Source organism: Zalophus californianus, chromosome 4 (assembly GCF_009762305.2).
Source record: "Zalophus californianus isolate mZalCal1 chromosome 4, mZalCal1.pri.v2, whole genome shotgun sequence".
Classification (NCBI taxonomy): domain Eukaryota; kingdom Metazoa; phylum Chordata; class Mammalia; order Carnivora; family Otariidae; genus Zalophus; species Zalophus californianus.
The window spans coordinates 105,282,474-105,299,226 of NC_045598.1; the positions used below are offsets into that span (position 1 = coordinate 105,282,474).

General features: G+C 47.8%; 2 protein-coding genes across 2 annotated transcripts; one reads left to right on the plus strand and one right to left on the minus strand.

Moving 5' to 3' along the window:
• The first annotated feature begins 5,423 nt into the window (after positions 1 to 5,423).
• Positions 5,424 to 7,920, plus strand: TNFAIP8L2 (TNF alpha induced protein 8 like 2). Its single transcript, XM_027578333.1, has 2 exons — positions 5,424 to 5,581; positions 7,231 to 7,920. Exon 2 carries the CDS (start codon positions 7,236 to 7,238, stop codon positions 7,788 to 7,790), a length of 555 nt encoding a protein of 184 aa, XP_027434134.1. The 5' UTR covers positions 5,424 to 5,581; positions 7,231 to 7,235; the 3' UTR covers positions 7,791 to 7,920.
• Positions 7,921 to 9,368: 1,448 nt separating this feature from the next.
• Positions 9,369 to 16,669, minus strand: LYSMD1 (LysM domain containing 1). The gene is made up of 3 exons (XM_027578320.1): positions 15,822 to 16,669; positions 9,937 to 10,301; positions 9,369 to 9,545 (listed from the first exon to the last, which is right to left on the minus strand). The coding sequence occupies exons 1-3, from the start codon at positions 15,999 to 16,001 to the stop codon at positions 9,401 to 9,403; spliced, it is 690 nt and encodes a 229-aa protein (XP_027434121.1). The 5' UTR covers positions 16,002 to 16,669; the 3' UTR covers positions 9,369 to 9,400.
• Between the last annotated feature and the right edge of the window lie 84 nt (positions 16,670 to 16,753).

The window sequence follows — 16,753 nt, forward strand, 5'->3', positions numbered from 1 at the left end:
TGATCCTTGTCTGTATTTAGCTATCACTCAGTTTCTTCCCTTCACAGCTGAACTGTAGAGCCACCTATACTCACTGTATCCATTTCCGTATTCTCATTCACTTCTCAGTCATCTTATTTTTTACCCCCATTAATCCACTGAGATTGTTCCCATCAAAGCCCTTAAGGACCTCCGTGTCACATTCAGTGGACAGCTCTTCAGTCTTTATCCTTTTGCCCTCTTTATGGTGTTTGGCCCTTTTAACCCCTCCTTCCTTGAAATGCTCTCCTCTTTTGGCTCCTGGGTACTTTCTCTTGCCAGAAACTAGGGGCTTAATAAATATATATTTTTAATTAAAAAAATTTTTTTAAAGATTTATGTACTCACTTTAGAGAGTGAGAGCACAAGCGGGAGGGGTTGGGGGGACAGAGAATCTCAAGCAGACCGCGCTGAGCAGAGGCCGAGGTGGGGCTCAATCTCACGACCCTGGGATCATGACCTAAGTGGAAACCAAGAGTCAGACGCTTAACCAACTGCACCACCCAGGTGCCCCAACATATATTATTTAAATGAATGAATGACTTCACTTCTATTACTATGACCTCTCTTTCTCAGCCTTCTCTGACCTCTCCTTAAATGTTGCTGTTCCCTAGGGTCGTGTCCTTAGCCACCTCTTCTTGCTCTACACATTCTCATTGGTCAAGATAATCCACACCAAACGTTACAATAATGACTTATGTGGGGCACCTGGGTGGCTCAGTCAGTTAAGTGTCAGACTCTTGGTTTCAGCTCAGGTCATGATGTCAGGGTCGTGAGATCGAACCACACGATGGGCTCTGCACTCAGCATGGAGTCTGCTGAAGATTCTCTCCCTCCCTCTCCCTTTGCCCTTCGCCCTGCTCACACTCTTTCTCTAAAATAAATAAAATCTTTAAAAAATAATGACTTATGTGCTGTTCCTTATAAAATCTAGCTATTCAACCTGGGTCTTTCTCCTAAGCTCTAAACTCACTTTTACAACTGCTTATTGGATATTTCCATTTGGATTTTCCATAGGTTTTTACCATTCAGTGTAAAGACAGGAAGCTTGTCTTTTATCTTTGTATTTCCAGCACTTAGACATAATGCCTGGCATTTGGTGAGTGGAGGAAGAAAAAAATGCATCAAAGATGTGAACTACTTCCAGCTATGTCAGGTTAAAGTCTTGCTTGACTGCTTCAAATGACACTGAACTCTCTCTTCCTAAAATGATTCAAGAGTACTGATCTTAACCATGGTGCAAACTCAGCTAAACAGAAGCATAGGAATGTTCCCTTCGGAATTTTGTCCCAGATAACTGAAGTTTACCCAATTGAGTGCAAAACATTTTCATTTTAACTGTTTCAAATAGGGATTATTCCAAAAAGTATTGTTAACTTCCTGTGGATTATATAGTGGGAAGAGCGTGACTGGGTCACTAAGACCTAGACTGAGCTGGGGAGCATGACTTTGGATAAATCACTTCTCTCCAAGCTGAGTCTGCCATCTGTGAGTGGTCACTTTCCCTGCTTGCCTACCTCACACGATCAAGTAAAGTAATGCAGGAGAAATGTTTGGTAAATCCAAAAATGTTTCACACATTTAAGATGCCATCACTTAACCAGTTGTTTCCTTACTCAGAGGAAGGGCTGCAAACTTAATTGTACAGGAAAACAGTGAGGACAGCAAAGTCTAGAATATACATGCTTAATACTGTGCACTCCTCTTCTATATATGGCCACAAATGCTAGTTTTCATTTGTCTCCTTTTTTGTTTTCCTAGTCCCCTCTTTTGATCTGTGTGAATTTTCTTTTTTTTTTTTAAGATTTATTTATTTGAGAGAGAGAGAGAGAGAGAGAATGAGGAGGGGGAGGGGCAGAGAGAGAAGCAGACTCCCCAAGCAGGGAGCCAGACATGGGGCTTTGATCCTAGGACCCTGGGATCATGACCTGTGCCAAAGGCAGACGCTTAACCAACTGAGCCACCCAGGCGCCCCAATCTATGTGAATTTTCATTGTTATCAGTGCTCTTGCTTCTAAAAGCTCCTCTTTCCTCTTTTAATTTGCTGCTGATTATATGCTGTGGGTTCGGAGGTTATTCAAAATGGGTATATATTGGGGCGCCTGGGTGGCTCAGTCGTTAGGCGTCTGCCTTCGGCTCAGGTCATGATCCCAGGGTCCTGGGATCGAGCCCCGCATCGGGCTCCTTGCTCTGCAGGGAAGCCTGCTTCTCCCTCTCCCACTCCCCCTGCTTGTGTTCCCTCTCTCACGCTGTCTCTCTCTGTTAAATAAATAAATAAATAAAATCTTAAAAAAAATGGGTATATATTAGGAGAAAATAAAAGAAACACTTGCCCGTGAGTGAATTAAATGCACAATATTACATGTGACTGTTATGTTGCTACTATTTCCCCCTTATCTCCTAGTTCTTGGGTGGGTTTTGAATTTATTCTTTCAGCCAATATTGATTTAGCACAATGTGTGCCAGGCATGCTGCGGGCTCTAAGGCATCATCCCCGCCCTCATGGAGTTTACAGGCTAGTGGGGATGCAGTTGATAAAAGCACAAATTACAGTGAAGGGGGCCATTCTAAGAGGGAGGTATACAGTTCTAAAGGACTATATCTCAGAGGGGTCTAATGTGGTTTAGGGACTCATGATGGCTCCACAGATTTGACTATCCAGCTGAGCCTGAAGGCTGGGTAGGAAGAGAAGAGGTGTGTGTATGGGAAGAGTTCCAGGCAGAGAAACAAGAAGTGGGAAAGTCTAGAACACAGGACAAGGTGGAAGGAGAGGGACAGCAACCACACAGGGTGAGTACTGGAGGAACTGAGAGAATTGCAACACAGCTGTGATACAAGGGGCAGAGAGAGCTGAGGACAAGGAACAGACCCGAGGAGAAGCCAGAGAGGTCAATGCATAAGGAATTGGTAGTAGAATTCAGCAAGTATCACTGTATTTGCATCTCCCTGTATTCACACTTCCCTTATTTTTCAATTAGATTGCGCATTTCTTTTAAAAAGGACTCTTTTGGGACGCCTGGGTGGCTCAGTTGGTTAAACGGCTGCCTTCGGCTCAGGTCATGATCCCAGGGTCCTGGGATCGAGTCCCGCGTCGGGCTCCCTGCTCGGCGGGGAGCCTGCTTCTCCTTCTGCCTGCCACTCCTCCTGCTTGTGCTCTTTCTCTCTCTCTCTGACAAATAAATAAATAAAACCAAAAAAAAAAAGGACTCTCCTGTCCCTACTGTTTTGGTAGTGCCACCTATGACTGTCCCCAGAATGTAGGATCAGTGAATTGATCAGAGGATATAGGAGTAGAATGCGGCCACATTCGTAATGAGGTCGAACTCACTGCCTCACAATCTTGTGAGGTAATTAGCAGGAAAGGCACAGACTTGGGAATCATGCAAGGCCCTCTGTTGGCCATTTAACTAGCTCTTGAATTTGTGGACATGTTATTTAATCTCTCAAAGCCTCAGCCTCTTCCAATCAGCAGACAGGATATGGCGACATTTAATTCATAAGGGTACCTGAGAGTTAAATGAGGTATTTACATAACATGGGGCAGAGTGCACTCAACAAATATGACCTCTGATCTCTCCTCACTTCTCTCTCCGGAACTCCAGTCTGCTCTTTGCCATCTGCCCCCACACCTTGCTTCTTAGCCATTCCCTCTCCTTGGCGCTTTGGAAGCATTCCTCTCCACCTGCTCCTTCAGCTCAGCCTACAAATGTCCTCAAACCCCAAGCTAAAAATAGTTCCTCTCTCAGTCCAGCTCCCCACCCCCTTAAGCTACCTGGAAAGTAGCTTTGCTCTTCATCCCCTTACCATCATACTCCTCAAAGGAGGCGTCAGCATCTCCCAGTCTAGGCTGTATCAGGGGCCCTCAGCTCTAGACTCTGCGGTGAGAGATGGGAGTAAGGAAGGGGCCAAGACTCAACCACTGTCTCCCAAGAGGCAGGATCCACAGTTGTTGCGGCATCAGCACAATGAGGATGGCTCCTACCTCCGAAACTCACTTTACTCTTCAGCTTTTGCCACCTAGCCAATGTTCCAATCCTTCCCCTTCTGCTGGAGCTTCTTATAAAACCACCAAAGCCTGAGGTCTCTTATCAGGCCTCATCCTGTGCTTAAGCAAGCTAAACCCTGATCCAGCAGGCCCTCCCACAGCTAAAAACCTAATGAAGCCTCTAACCCATTCCCACTGAGCTACTGATGTCTCTCCCCTGATCCAAAATGCCAAATGTCTCCCTACTGCCCACAGGAGAAGTGTGAACACTTGAGCAAGTCTGTTAAAGCCTACCGTGATCTGCTTTTTCCTTCTTCACTTCTTTCTCAAACCACCTGGGCTGCAGACATACAGAATAAATCAGCACTTTCCAAGTATGCCCCATATTACCCTTATTTGTTGTATGGCTTATGCTAATTCCCATCGTCTGGGAAGCACTTCTCCCCCATTTCTGCTTAGTAAATAGTTGAATCCATCCTTCTCATTCTGCCTCTTCGGCCTTCCTATCAGAAATAATCTAAACTTCTTTTTACTCTCATTATTCTTCCAATTTCTATTAAGTTAATGACGTCATTTGACTTGCATTGTAGTTACATATGCTTAAGTTTATCTCCCTGACAAGGCTGTCTGATTTTTTTTTTTTTTTTTTAAGATTTTATCTATTTATCTGAGAGAGAGAGAAGTCGAGCACAAGCGGGGGAGGGGCAGAGGGAGCCGGAGAAGCAGACTCCCTGCTGAGCAGGAGCCCACCCCAGGACCCTGGGATCATGACCTGAGCAGAAGGCAGACTCTTAACCGACTGAGCCCCCCAGGCGCCCCAAGGAGCATTCCTGATGGAATCCTAAATACTTGGGCCTCCTTCAGAAGCTGTGCCTTCTCTTCATTTCTGCATCCCTGTAGCGACGACAAAGCACAGCAAGCGGGCGGGCTTCCGCCAGTGGTTCAATGCTGTGCTGACACCTGCTGGTCACATCTGGTTTGGCCGCCCTGTCCCCAGCACCTTCCTCTCTAGGATTAAGGGTGGGGACAGTCCATGCCACCCCTTACCCAGCCAAGTACCGGAAGCCTATGTTCGTGGTACCGCTGCCCTGAGCACCACCCTTCCCTGGAGACTCCAGGAACACACTCACATCTGCTGGTCTCTGGCCCAACTCGGCCACGTCCAGCCTAATCTTCAGAACTTCCCCCACTGACCCCCACCCTAGCAATTTGTACTTTACATCCTTCCCAGTACCACAGAAATATAAGAAGAAGATCTCAGGAACTGGGCATCAAGGAAATTAAAGAGGCACACAATTTGAGAACAGAGGATGTGCAATCCTTCCTCCTAACCTCGCAAAACCAAGGCTATTTCCTACAGAGTGCTATTCCTTTTAACCTTTGTTGCATTTCTAGGAGGCTTTCGGGCCACAGACTTGTCTCGAGGACAGTGTGATGAACCGGAGGTTGAGCACAGAGTAGGTAGGCGGGGCTTGAGGGGTGGGGCCAAGCCAAAGGGCCTCTCACTTAGGAGCTTCTCCATTCTGTCAGCTCTCCCAGAACGTCCAAGGCAAGACTGGCACCCAGCGCACGCAGCAGGTGAGGGGCCGTCAATGACAGAAGGGTAGAGGCTTTAGGGGTGATGGTGGCAGAAGAGTCCCGGCTCTGTCAGCCTGAGCCTTCCATGTTGTGAGACTCTCACTTGACAGAATTCTTGGGTCCCCAGCAGAGGCCCAGCTCAGTCTTCCCTGGGGCAAGGCAGCCTCAGAAAGACATGGTTTGGGACGGTACAGAGGCAGGGCAGAGGCATGGGGGTGATACGGGTGTGTGACAGAGTACTGAGAGATGTGAGGACATCATAGGAGACATGGAGGTAGACACAATGGCCAGAGGGAGAGCTTGGCCAGAGGATCGCAGGGCAGGACCCAGACAAGAGAAAAAGGGAGGCTGAAACAGGAGGGAGAGGACAGTGGACCAGAGAGATGTGAGATAACCACGGGTGCAACGAAGAGCTGGGTAACAGGAAGGCCAAGGAGGAAGGAAGGCTCGCATGGAGCAATCTCCTCTTCCGGCTGTGGAGCCCGGTCCAGAAAACCCCAGGCAAGGCCAGGAGCAAAAAGTGAGGTTTCAGCTTCCCACTGGACTGATGCAGCGGGGCAGGACCCTCCCCTCAACAGTACCCATCTCCCCTGTGCCTTCAGACTCCCATTTTGGTTTGGGGGAGAGGGCGAGGCTGCTCCTCACTGCGGTAACAGCCACATCCTGCAGAGCAGGGGAGGGGGAAGTAAGAAGCAAAACAACCAGAGCCACGGGCAAGGACCATGGGGAGAGAACCCTGGATATGCGGCGCTGACGTGCCACCAGGAGGGTCCTCGGTTCAGTCCCAGCCGAAGACCGTGGGCCTCTAGTACTACCCGGCCCCCCGGAGGTGTTTTTTTCTCATGCTTCCTTAGTCTGTATCAACCTCATTGAAAGCGTTCCAGGGAAGGTTTCTTTGGGTTCTGTAGTTCGAAGCCCATTTTAATCATTTGCTAGTGACTTTGGCCAAGTTGCTTGATTTCTCTTAGCTTCAGTGTTCTCATGGCAAGATGGGGACGCCTACCTTACAAAGGGTTGGGAAGACTGGGACAATTCCCATAAAGCACTTGGCACATATGTTCTCAATAAACGTGAGTTATTATTATCAGGACTCCTGGGACCCCTACCTCACCCACTTCCTTAAAGGCGGTATGGCACATGAGCTGCCACGGACTTTTGGGAGTCAGGAAGATGGTTGCGTTTGACCTCGGGTAAATTTAAAGCAAGCCTCAGTTTGCTCGGCTGTAAAGCAAGGCGAGTAACAGCCATACCTCATAGATGTATGGTACCCAGTCAGTGTCCCCAGTGGTCGCTGTGACAACGAGCCGCCAGGTGAGGCTTATCTTTTCCCCTGTAGCCCAGCAACAGCCGACTTCCCCTTAAGGCTTCACTTGTGGGGGCTAGCAGACTGTGTGCCCTCACGCCCCCACCAAAGCTAGCATGCCCCTCTGGGAAGTGTAGAGATGGAGATTTCCTACAGTTCCACAGGAAAAGAAATGGGAACAAGGCAGAGAAGACTGAGGGGGCCCAGGAGGCAAAGATGACAAAGAAAGATGACAATGAGATAGAAACCAGAGAAAGGGGGAAAAGCCATTTCTCTCTTTCTAAGGAAGCCTGTGGCGTTTCTTCTAGTGTCTGACCGCAGACCCCCCCCCCTCCCCCTTCCCCAGGAACTATGGAGTCCTTCAGCTCAAAGAGTCTGGCACTGCAGGCGGAGAAGAAGCTACTGAGTAAGATGGCAGGTCGCTCAGTGGCGCATCTGTTCATGGACGAGACGAGCAGTGAGGTGCTGGACGAGCTCTACCGCTTTTCCAAAGAGTACACGCACAGCCGGCCCCAGGCGCAGCGCGTTCTCAAGGACCTCATCAAGGTGGCCGTCAAGGTGGCCGTGCTGCACCGCAGCGGCTGCTTCGGCCCCGGCGAGCTGGCCCTGGCTGCCCGCTTCCGCCAAAAGCTGCGGCAGGGCGCCATGACCGCGCTCAGCTTCGGCGAGGTGGACTTCACCTTCGAGGCGGCCGTGCTGGCCGGCCTGCTGACTGAGTGCCGGGACACGCTGCTGGAGCTGGTGGCGCGCCACCTCACGCCCAAGTCACATGGCCGCATCCGCCACGTGTTCGATCACTTCTCCGACGCCGGCCTGCTCACGGCCCTCTACGGACCCGACTTCACTCAGCACCGGGGCAAGATCTGTGATGGGCTCCGGAAGCTGCTGGACGAGGGCAAGCTCTGACGGCCCGGGACCCAGCACGTCCTACCTTAGCCGCAAGGCGGACTGAGAAAACCACACCGAATGGGCTCTCTAACCCTGCTCATCTGCACTAATGCTCTCCAGTCCTCAGGCTTCAGTCTTTCCCCAGAGTGCTTTTGCCTCTGAGACCACCCCAACCCCCCAACTGCTGGTGGAGAAGAAGCAAAGCTGAGGGTTGAGGCCTCTCTCCCACTCCAGCCCCAGGACAGGAAACAAAGCTGCCTGAAAAAGACGAAGTGAAACTTGGATCTCTATTTCCCCCATAAGGGACATTTGAAACAGGGAAGCCCCCTCCATTGTGAACCAGGGGAAGAGGCATAGCCCAACTAACCCTTCAGGGGACACTAAAGACAGAAGGGCCCTCCTAGACCTCCAGCTCCAGGCAGAGCGTGGACAGATACCAGAGGCTCTGTTCCAGAGCGCAGGAAGAAGGGGCTAGGGCAGGGGAGATTCTCACAGGGGAAATAAAACTACTTAACATGCACAGGGCTCAATGTTTAATCTCTCCAGCTTCTTATACCTTACGACCATCACAGAGGCAAGAGATACAGAAACACCACTTATCTCACCTCTCACCATTTCCATACGGGAGACTGAGGCATAGTTCCAAGTATCACTGGGGTTCCCTTGCCTACTTCTGCTTAAGAAACTAAACAGAACAAAACAAAACAAAAACCAACTGTACCGCAGATCAGTGCTACAAATTGCAAATAAATATGCAGTGAGGAGCAAGGCCTAGATCAACAGGCTCTGGTGGGGAGGGAGTGTAACAAAGAAACTCCCACAACAAAAAGTCTCCCCCAACTGTCCTCTTCTTCAAACTCCAAGGTAATTCTTCTTTCATCCCTTGCCTCACATAGGCTGAACAGAGGAGCAGGTTAGATGGGTGAACTGGTGGCATGGAGAGTTCCGGTCCCTACTTTGCTGTTTTTTGTCAGAACGAGAGTTATGAAAAAGTTATGAACTGGTTAGTCAGAACTGAGCCCAAACACTTTACTTTGAGATTGGGGGAAAGGCCCAGCACCGTCTGCCATTCTCTGCAGAAGGGCTAGGTCACGGATTGCCCCCTCCTCAGTAACATGCTTGCCTAAGAAGGTGGCGAAGGTGGGGTACCGGCAGTCACTGGCTCTCTGGTCCTGGACTCCCCTCGCCCCAGAACTATAGAAATCCCATTTTTCAGTTACAAGAGGGAAACAATAAGATACAGCAAACAAATACTACCTCAATATAGCACCAAATAAATTAGGTATTATAGTCGGAAATGGGGAGGAGGCTGGGGGCTGGGGGAGTCCTTATCTCCCTGCTCTAAGGCCAAGGAATGGTAAAAGGGATGGGAAAGGCAGCCGGGATGTAAAAAGAGCCTTTTGAATCTAAAAGACAGCTCTAGATTCAGCCCAAGAACTGAGGAGGATTCTATTCCCCATCCCCAGTAAAGCTTTCCCAGGCCAAGGAACTCTAGATCGACAGGAGGCTGGGAAGATGGCAGGAGGGAGGGAGGTGGGCTGGGAAGCCATGTTCTTGAGCCTCACCTCGGGCTCCTCTCCCCCTCAAGTTGCTCCTTCAACATCTTCTCTCAATCAGTTCTGGGGACATCAGAGTTTGAAGATTTCATCCTCCTGGTCCCGAAGCGTCCGGGTCCGAGCGGTCTGGGTCAGCGGCACTGGACCTAGGACTGCTCGCTGCTGCATCCGTGGGGGGCTCAGGTGAAGGCCTGAACCCTCCCCAGGTACACTGCGGCTGAGGAAAGGGGGCAAAGTGACAGGTCAGGGGAAGAACCTGAGAAAGGGCCCAGTGAAGAGGTACATGGGAAGCTGTCCTCCCCTCCTAATATACATGAGCTGCTTGCTCTGAGATGGAGTCTCATTACCCTCTGGATAAACTCTAACCCTAATGCTCCTTCATGGATCATCAGAGCTACACCACCACTCACCTACTTTACCCCAGTGAGAACAAAGAACCATTTCCTGCTGCTCTACCCATCCCAGCAGCCACTGGCTCTGTTGTTTCAGGGCCACCTGAGCGAAAGGCTTTCCCCTGCTTCGGCTGACTACTTGTGTGTCCGGTCAGGTAAGGCTGCAAGGAGGCAGAAGTCTATGGAGGGGCTGAAAAGGAACCGTTCAAGACTCACCCACTTTCCCCCTTTTTCAGCTTCTGGGCGGCAGCCTTCTTTGACAGGCTGATCTGTGAATCAAGCTTCTTCAGGAAATCAGAGGCAGAGAGGTCATGGATGGGAGTTGGGGGTTCCCGGCCAGGTGTGGGAAGGACTTCCCCGTTAGCACGGCCTGAACCTGTCTCTTGTTTCTTCCCGCCAGCTGAGGGTGGCCGAGCTTCATCCTTACTTGACTGTGCCTCTTCCTCTCCATCCTTCTCTTCCTCAGAATCCAAACCATTGAACAGCTCTCGGGGCTCTGTCAGGATGGGGATGTAGAGGGTTTTCTTCAGGAAGATGGAGTCATTAGTATAAAGGCGGTTTGCACGCTTAATCTGTTCCATCTTTAAAAAAAAGTCACCGCAATTAATGACAGTAATAATATCAATCTTCTATCTGTTCACCATCTCATGCCTTTTAAAGTGATCGTACAGATTCTCATCTGACCCTGTAACAACCAAGCTAAAATACAAAGGGCTGATATTAATATCATTCCTATTTTATTGATCAGCGGTTTCCATACTTTTTGGTGTTAGGGTCCCTTGACATTATTAAAAACTATTGAGGAAAAAAAGCTTTCATTTATGGAGATTATAGCTATCAACATTTAAGGTATTATAAACTAAAACTGAACAAACTGAAAAACGTGTATTTCTTTTAAAATAACCCATTATAGGGGCACCTGGGTGGCTCAGTCGCTTAAGCATATGACTCTTGATTTTGGCTCAGGTCATGATCTCAGGGTTGTGGGATTGAGCTCCGGGTCAGGTCCTGGCTCAGCAGGGGGTCTGCTGGAGACTCTCTCTCTCCCTCTCCCTTGGCCCCCCATACTCACTCTTGCTCTCTCTAAAATAAATAAATCTTTTAAAAAAATAACCATTACATGTTAACATAAATATTTTAATGGAAAATAACTATTTTCCAAAACAACAACAAATGGAGCAAAAAGAGAGGCACTGTTTTACATTTTTGCAAGTCACTTTAATGTCTGACTTAACAAAAGACCACAGAAGATTCTCCTATCTGCCTCTACATTCAATGGGCTGTATATTAAATATCTTATAGCTTCTGGAAAATAGAGTACACTCATGAGAATGAGAATGAAAAAGACAGAGCCTTATTATCATTACTATGAAAATAGTTTTGACCTTGTGATCCCTGAAGAGTCTCAGGGACTCCAAGGGATCCCTAGACCTCACTTTAAGAACTTCTGTTAAAGATGAAGGAACGGAGGCTCAGAGAGGTTAAGTTACTTGCCTAATACTATCCAGTAAGTTAATGACAAAGCTAGAACTGGAATTCTGGGCCTTTTTACTCCTTCTGCAGATATTCTTCACACTAATATTAATAATTTCACTGACCAAATATTTATTTAGTACCTATTTATTCATCACCGGACATAGTGATTGGCATTACCTTCCACTTGCCACCCAAGGTAGAAATATCAATGCCATCCATAATCACTCTTTTCTTTCACCACCCATACCGAACCGGTCAACAAAAGTGCTGCGAAAATCTCTCTCCTGTCTAGTCTGACCTTTATGTTGATGACCATTACCTTAGAACAGATTCTTAGTATTTCTCATCCGGGCATTACAACCGTTTTTTTAACTGGTCTTCCTCTCTCCACTTCTATGTATCTCCACCCTAACATCTATCTTTCTAAAAAAAAAAAAATTAATCTGATCAACCTACTACCCTGCTTTATCAACCTCCTATGGCTCCCCATTGGCTCAGAGATAAAATTCAAATTAGCATTCAAGGGTTCTCAATCTACCCCCGTAAGATGTCTAGCCTCATCTCTCTTCTTCTGCCACCTATACATTTTGCCATCCTGAACTTTTCATTTTTTTCTGAACATTTTATGATCTTTCACACCTTTGTGTATTTATCTACCTAAATTACTTCTCCACCGTCCCCTTCTCTGATGGGAAAACTTCTTATCAACTATCACTCCCTTCGTGTTACCTTCTCCAGGGCTCCCAAGGTATGCTGTAAATATTGCCACATAATACCTACCCTATCATATTGTTATTCACCTCTTTGCATATTTGTCTTGCCCAAACTCTGTGAGTCCTTTGAGGGCAGGGATGCTGTTTCTGTATCCTAAGGCACGCCTCAGCATCACACAAACCTGGCACACAGCAGAAGTTCATTAATGCTTTATGAGTAAATAAACTAGATAACAAAATATAAAAACCGCAAATGTAGTATGTTAGTAAAAATCTTTGCTATAATGTTTAAAATAAAACTGGATTAATTTGAACAATAAAAAAAGTTAAAATTGGCTTGCAGTTTTGTACCCTTATTTTGCAAAGCGCTTTGATGCTATAAATTTTATTTTGCCTAGGTAATATCTTAAGTCCCAAGCTCCAAGATGTTATGAATTCTGTGAATTTTCTGGTGCTTTTATTATTTCCTAGAAGTACCATATAAGGCAACATCATTCCCCCTTTAAAAAGGATGCAACCAAAGCCAAACCCCAGAGGAGTCCTAGGCTGCTGAGCCAGTCTGCTGAGCTAGAAAGGCCATTAGAATCTAGTTAGTTTAACAGAGCAGTTCAAAGTGAGGATTTTAGAATGAGACAACCTGGTCTGAATCCTAGCTCTACTAAGCAGACTTGTAGTCTGTAGCAAGCTATGACCCTAAGCCTCGCTTTCCTTATCTTTAAATATCTGGGGACTAGTTACAACCACTTCATAAAATCTTATGGAGATAATATGAGATAATATATAGAACTTGGCATATACTAAGTGTTCTTTAATGACAGGTAGATGACAACTCAGGTAATTATCATTATTTAATACCTCTTCCTCATTTTACAAATGGTAAGGAAACAGGTCCCAGACAGATGAAGTGACTTATGCAGCCGCTTAGCTGGTAAGCAGCAGAATGAGGCCAGAACCTGGAACCCTTCACTAGACTACAGAGCTTTTTTGTACTCAGAAGGGTACAGGGCTGTAAGAAAATCTCCATAAATAATAGCTGATTTACCAGTGGCACGGTTCCCTTCTTTGCAGAGCTTCTGAGCCTCTGCTGGGATGGAGGGGCCACTCAGTACTTTCATATCCACTTCCTTTGTTTAGGCCATGGCCTCTACTTGAAATGTTCACTTTCTTATCCTCCCAGTCTCCACCTGTGGAAATCTTAGCCATGTTTTCATTCGTTCAAAAAAACATCTATTAGCTTCTTTTTTTAAAGATTTTATTTATTTATTTGAGAGAGAGAGAATGAGAGAGAGAGAGCACGTGAGAGGGGGGAGGGTCAGAAGGAGAGCAGACTCCTAGCCGAGCAGGGAGCCCGATGCGGGACTCGATCCAGGGACTCCAGGATCATGACCTGAGCCGAAGGCAGTCACTTAACCAACTGAGCCACCCAGGTGCCCCAAAAAACATCTATTAGCTTCTATGTGCTGGGGACTATGCCAGACTCCAGAGATATAAAATTGAAAGAAGATAGTTCTGTCCCTTAAGGAAAGTACAGGTTATTGGAAAGACAAACATTTAAAAGATACAAACAACTGGGGGCACCTGGGTGGCTCAGTTGTTAAGCATCTGCCTTCGGCTCAGGTCATGATCCCGGGGTCCTGGGATCGAGCCCCGCATCGGGCTCCCTGCTTGGCGGGAAGCCTGTTCTCCCTCTCCCACTCCCCCTGTTTGTGTTCCCTCTCTCACTCTGTCTCTCTCTGTCAAAAAAATAAATAAAATATTTTTTTTTAAGATTTTTTATTTATTTGACAGAGAGAGACAACAGTGAGAGAGGGAACACAAGCAGGGGGAGTCGGAGAGGGAAAAGCAGGCCTCCAGCGGAGCAGGGAGCCCGATGTGGGGTTTGATCCCAGGACCCCGGGACCATGACCTGAGCTGAAGGCAGATGCTTAACGACTGAGCCACCCAGGTGCCCCTAAATAAAATCTTAAAATTAAAAAAAAAAAAGGCATAAAGGATTATAGGTTTGTAGAGGAGCTACGGGAAGGAACTTCTAAATCTTTCAAGGCCCCTTAAAATTCCCTTAAAATCTACACTTGTGTCCTTCCTTGTCCCTTTCCAGCTAAAAATTAATCTTTTTCTGATCTCCAACCCTTTTTTGTTTGTTTGTTTTTAAGATTCTATTTATTTATTTGAGAGAGAGAGCACAAGCAGGGGAAGCAGCAGGCAGAGGGAGAGGGAGAAGCAGGCTCCCCGCTGAGCAGGGAGCCCAATGCGGGGCTCCATCCCAGGACCCTGGGATCATGACCCGAGCTGAAGGCAGACACTTAACTGAATGAGCCACCCAGGCGCCCCTCCAACCCTCTGTTAATACCTCTACAAACTCACCACATTCAGTCACCTGCAATCATTATCTGTGTCCCCATTCATTTCTCACTAGACTGCAAATTACATGAGGGCAATATCTACACATTTTATTTATGTTCCTATCTCTCGGGATGGTTAGAACAGTGCTTAAACATACCAAGCATAGAAATGTTGGCTAGGGGTGCCTGGGTGGCTCAGCTGCGGTTGAGTGTCTCACTCTTGATCTCTGCTCAGGTCATGATCTCAGGGTCGTGAGATCGAGCCTGGCATCTGGCTCCATGCTTAGCAGGGAGTCTGCTTGACATTCTTTCCCCCTCCCTCTGCCCCTCCCCACCCCATGCTTTCTCTCTCTAAAATAATAAATAAATACATCTTTAAAAAATATTGGCTAAAGAATGTTAATAAAAAAATAAAAAGAGGGGCGCCTGGGTGGCTCAGTTGGTTAAGTGACTGCCTTCAGCTCAGGTTATGATTCCAGGGTCCTGGGATCAAGCCCCGCATTGGGCTCCCTGCTCAGTGGGAAGCCTGCTTCTCCCTCTCCCACTCCCCCCTGCTTGTGTTCCCTCTCTCGCTGTCTCTCTGTCAAATAAATAAAATCTTTAAAAAAATAAATAAATAAAAAGAAATGTTGGCTAAATTTGACAGGATATGGAAAAAAACTCATCAGGTTCAATGCAATGTGTTTTTACACCTATTAAATATACCACACCCATAGCCTGAAATGCCTGGTGTAGAGAGTACCTGTTTTGCACCAAGGAGGCCACCCTACTGGAAAGAATGCACAGCGCTGAGGGGTAAAAAAAGAACCAGAAGAGATAGAGTTTAAAAACTTAGAACCAGGGGTGCCTGGGTGGCTCAGTCAGTTAAGCAATGGACTCTTGATTTCTGCTCAGGTCCTGGTCTCAGGGTCCTGGCGTGGAGCCATGAGAGGGGCTCCATGCCTGCCTGTGAGTCTGCTTGGGATTCTTTCTCCCTCTCCCTCTGACCCTCAGACCCCCACCCTCCACAAATAAATACATATATCTTAAAAAAAAAAAAAAACTTAGAACTAGAGTGGTTAGAGTACTGGTCTCATAAAAACTTAGAATTAGAAACCAGCTCTCCATTGTTTGCTGTAAATGCTTAATCACTTGCAATTAAAAAGTTTCTATGTGGTTAATAGTACGAGCTTTGGAGTCAGACCTGTTTGAATTCCCACTCTAACACTCATTAGTTAGTTGACCTTGGTCAAATTGGTTAGCCAATCTAAGTCTCAGTTTCTTCTTCTGTAAACAGGGGACAATAATTGTATGTTTGAAAGGGATGTGAGAACCAAATGGGCCAATGTATGTAAAGCCTCTAGGATAGAGACTGACATAATAAATAGAAGCAGCTCCTCTCCACTGGGATAGTGGCACAGGATTTGTCCTAAACAGACAGGGCAACACTGAGATGGGAAAACAAAAAGATAAAGGTGGATCAGACCACAGTTAGGAAAATTTCAGGGTAAGTTGCCTAGAAGAGTCATTACATTCTAATGAGGAATAAATTTCTAAATGGTTGTCTGCATCCCGATCGTGGAAGACTCACCGTCACCCCGTATTTGAGTGCTAGTCCAGCCAGGGTGTCTCCGGGGGCCAACTGATGCTCCAGGCGTCTTTCCCTCACCGGGGAGCAGGCGGACTGCACCAGGCTTCCGTAAGAACGAGCCCGGCTCCCTTGAAGCAGTCCTGACCCCCCGAGGGGGGCCTGTCTAGAGGGAGAAGCCATCTCCTCACCCTGTCGACAGCCGGGGTTGCAGCTAAGGGAGACCTGGCTAAGTGCCCGACAGTGATGGGACTGGGGTCTAGGAACGGATATCCAGGGGATTCCTTTCCCCTTCTGTCTCCCCTCCTAACTCTCCGCCTCCCCCGGCACTTCGCGCCCCCTCTGCTCTCGTTTGTCCTCCTTCCAAGCCCCCTTCCCACAAATCTGTGCCGAGTATTCAGTCCCTACCTGAGTCTATCCTTAGCACCCTGCTGACTTTCGACCCTCTCACAAGTCGCTACGTTGACCTCTGACCTTTGAACTGTAGCTACCCTCCTCCACACTCCGCTCAGTTTGCCACCCCCCGCCCAGGTCGGGCAGCCCCCGCCTCCTGGGTTCCCCCAACTCCCTGGCTCCGCCCCGTCCCGGGGTTGGTCCGCTAGTGTCAGGAATAAATCCGGCCCACCCCTGGTGGGCTGTCGGCGGCAGAGGAGACGCGTGATGAGCGCGAGAGTTTGTAGTCCACTTTCCACTCAGAGATCCTCTAAGGCCCGCTCCGCATCAAATCTGTCACAGCATCAAAATCGGTCTCCACCTTTAGGTTCTTGTCTCCCCATACGCCTCGAATCAGCCAAGATGCAAGGGCCGGGAGCCAGCTGGGAGGCAAGCTCTTTGAAAAAAAGACTTCATTTCCCAAAGGCCCCGCGCGTGCGGGGTCGCCGGGTCGCACCGGAAGGGCGGTCCCCTCGGCAGGCTGTGGGCGGGCTTTCCGATAG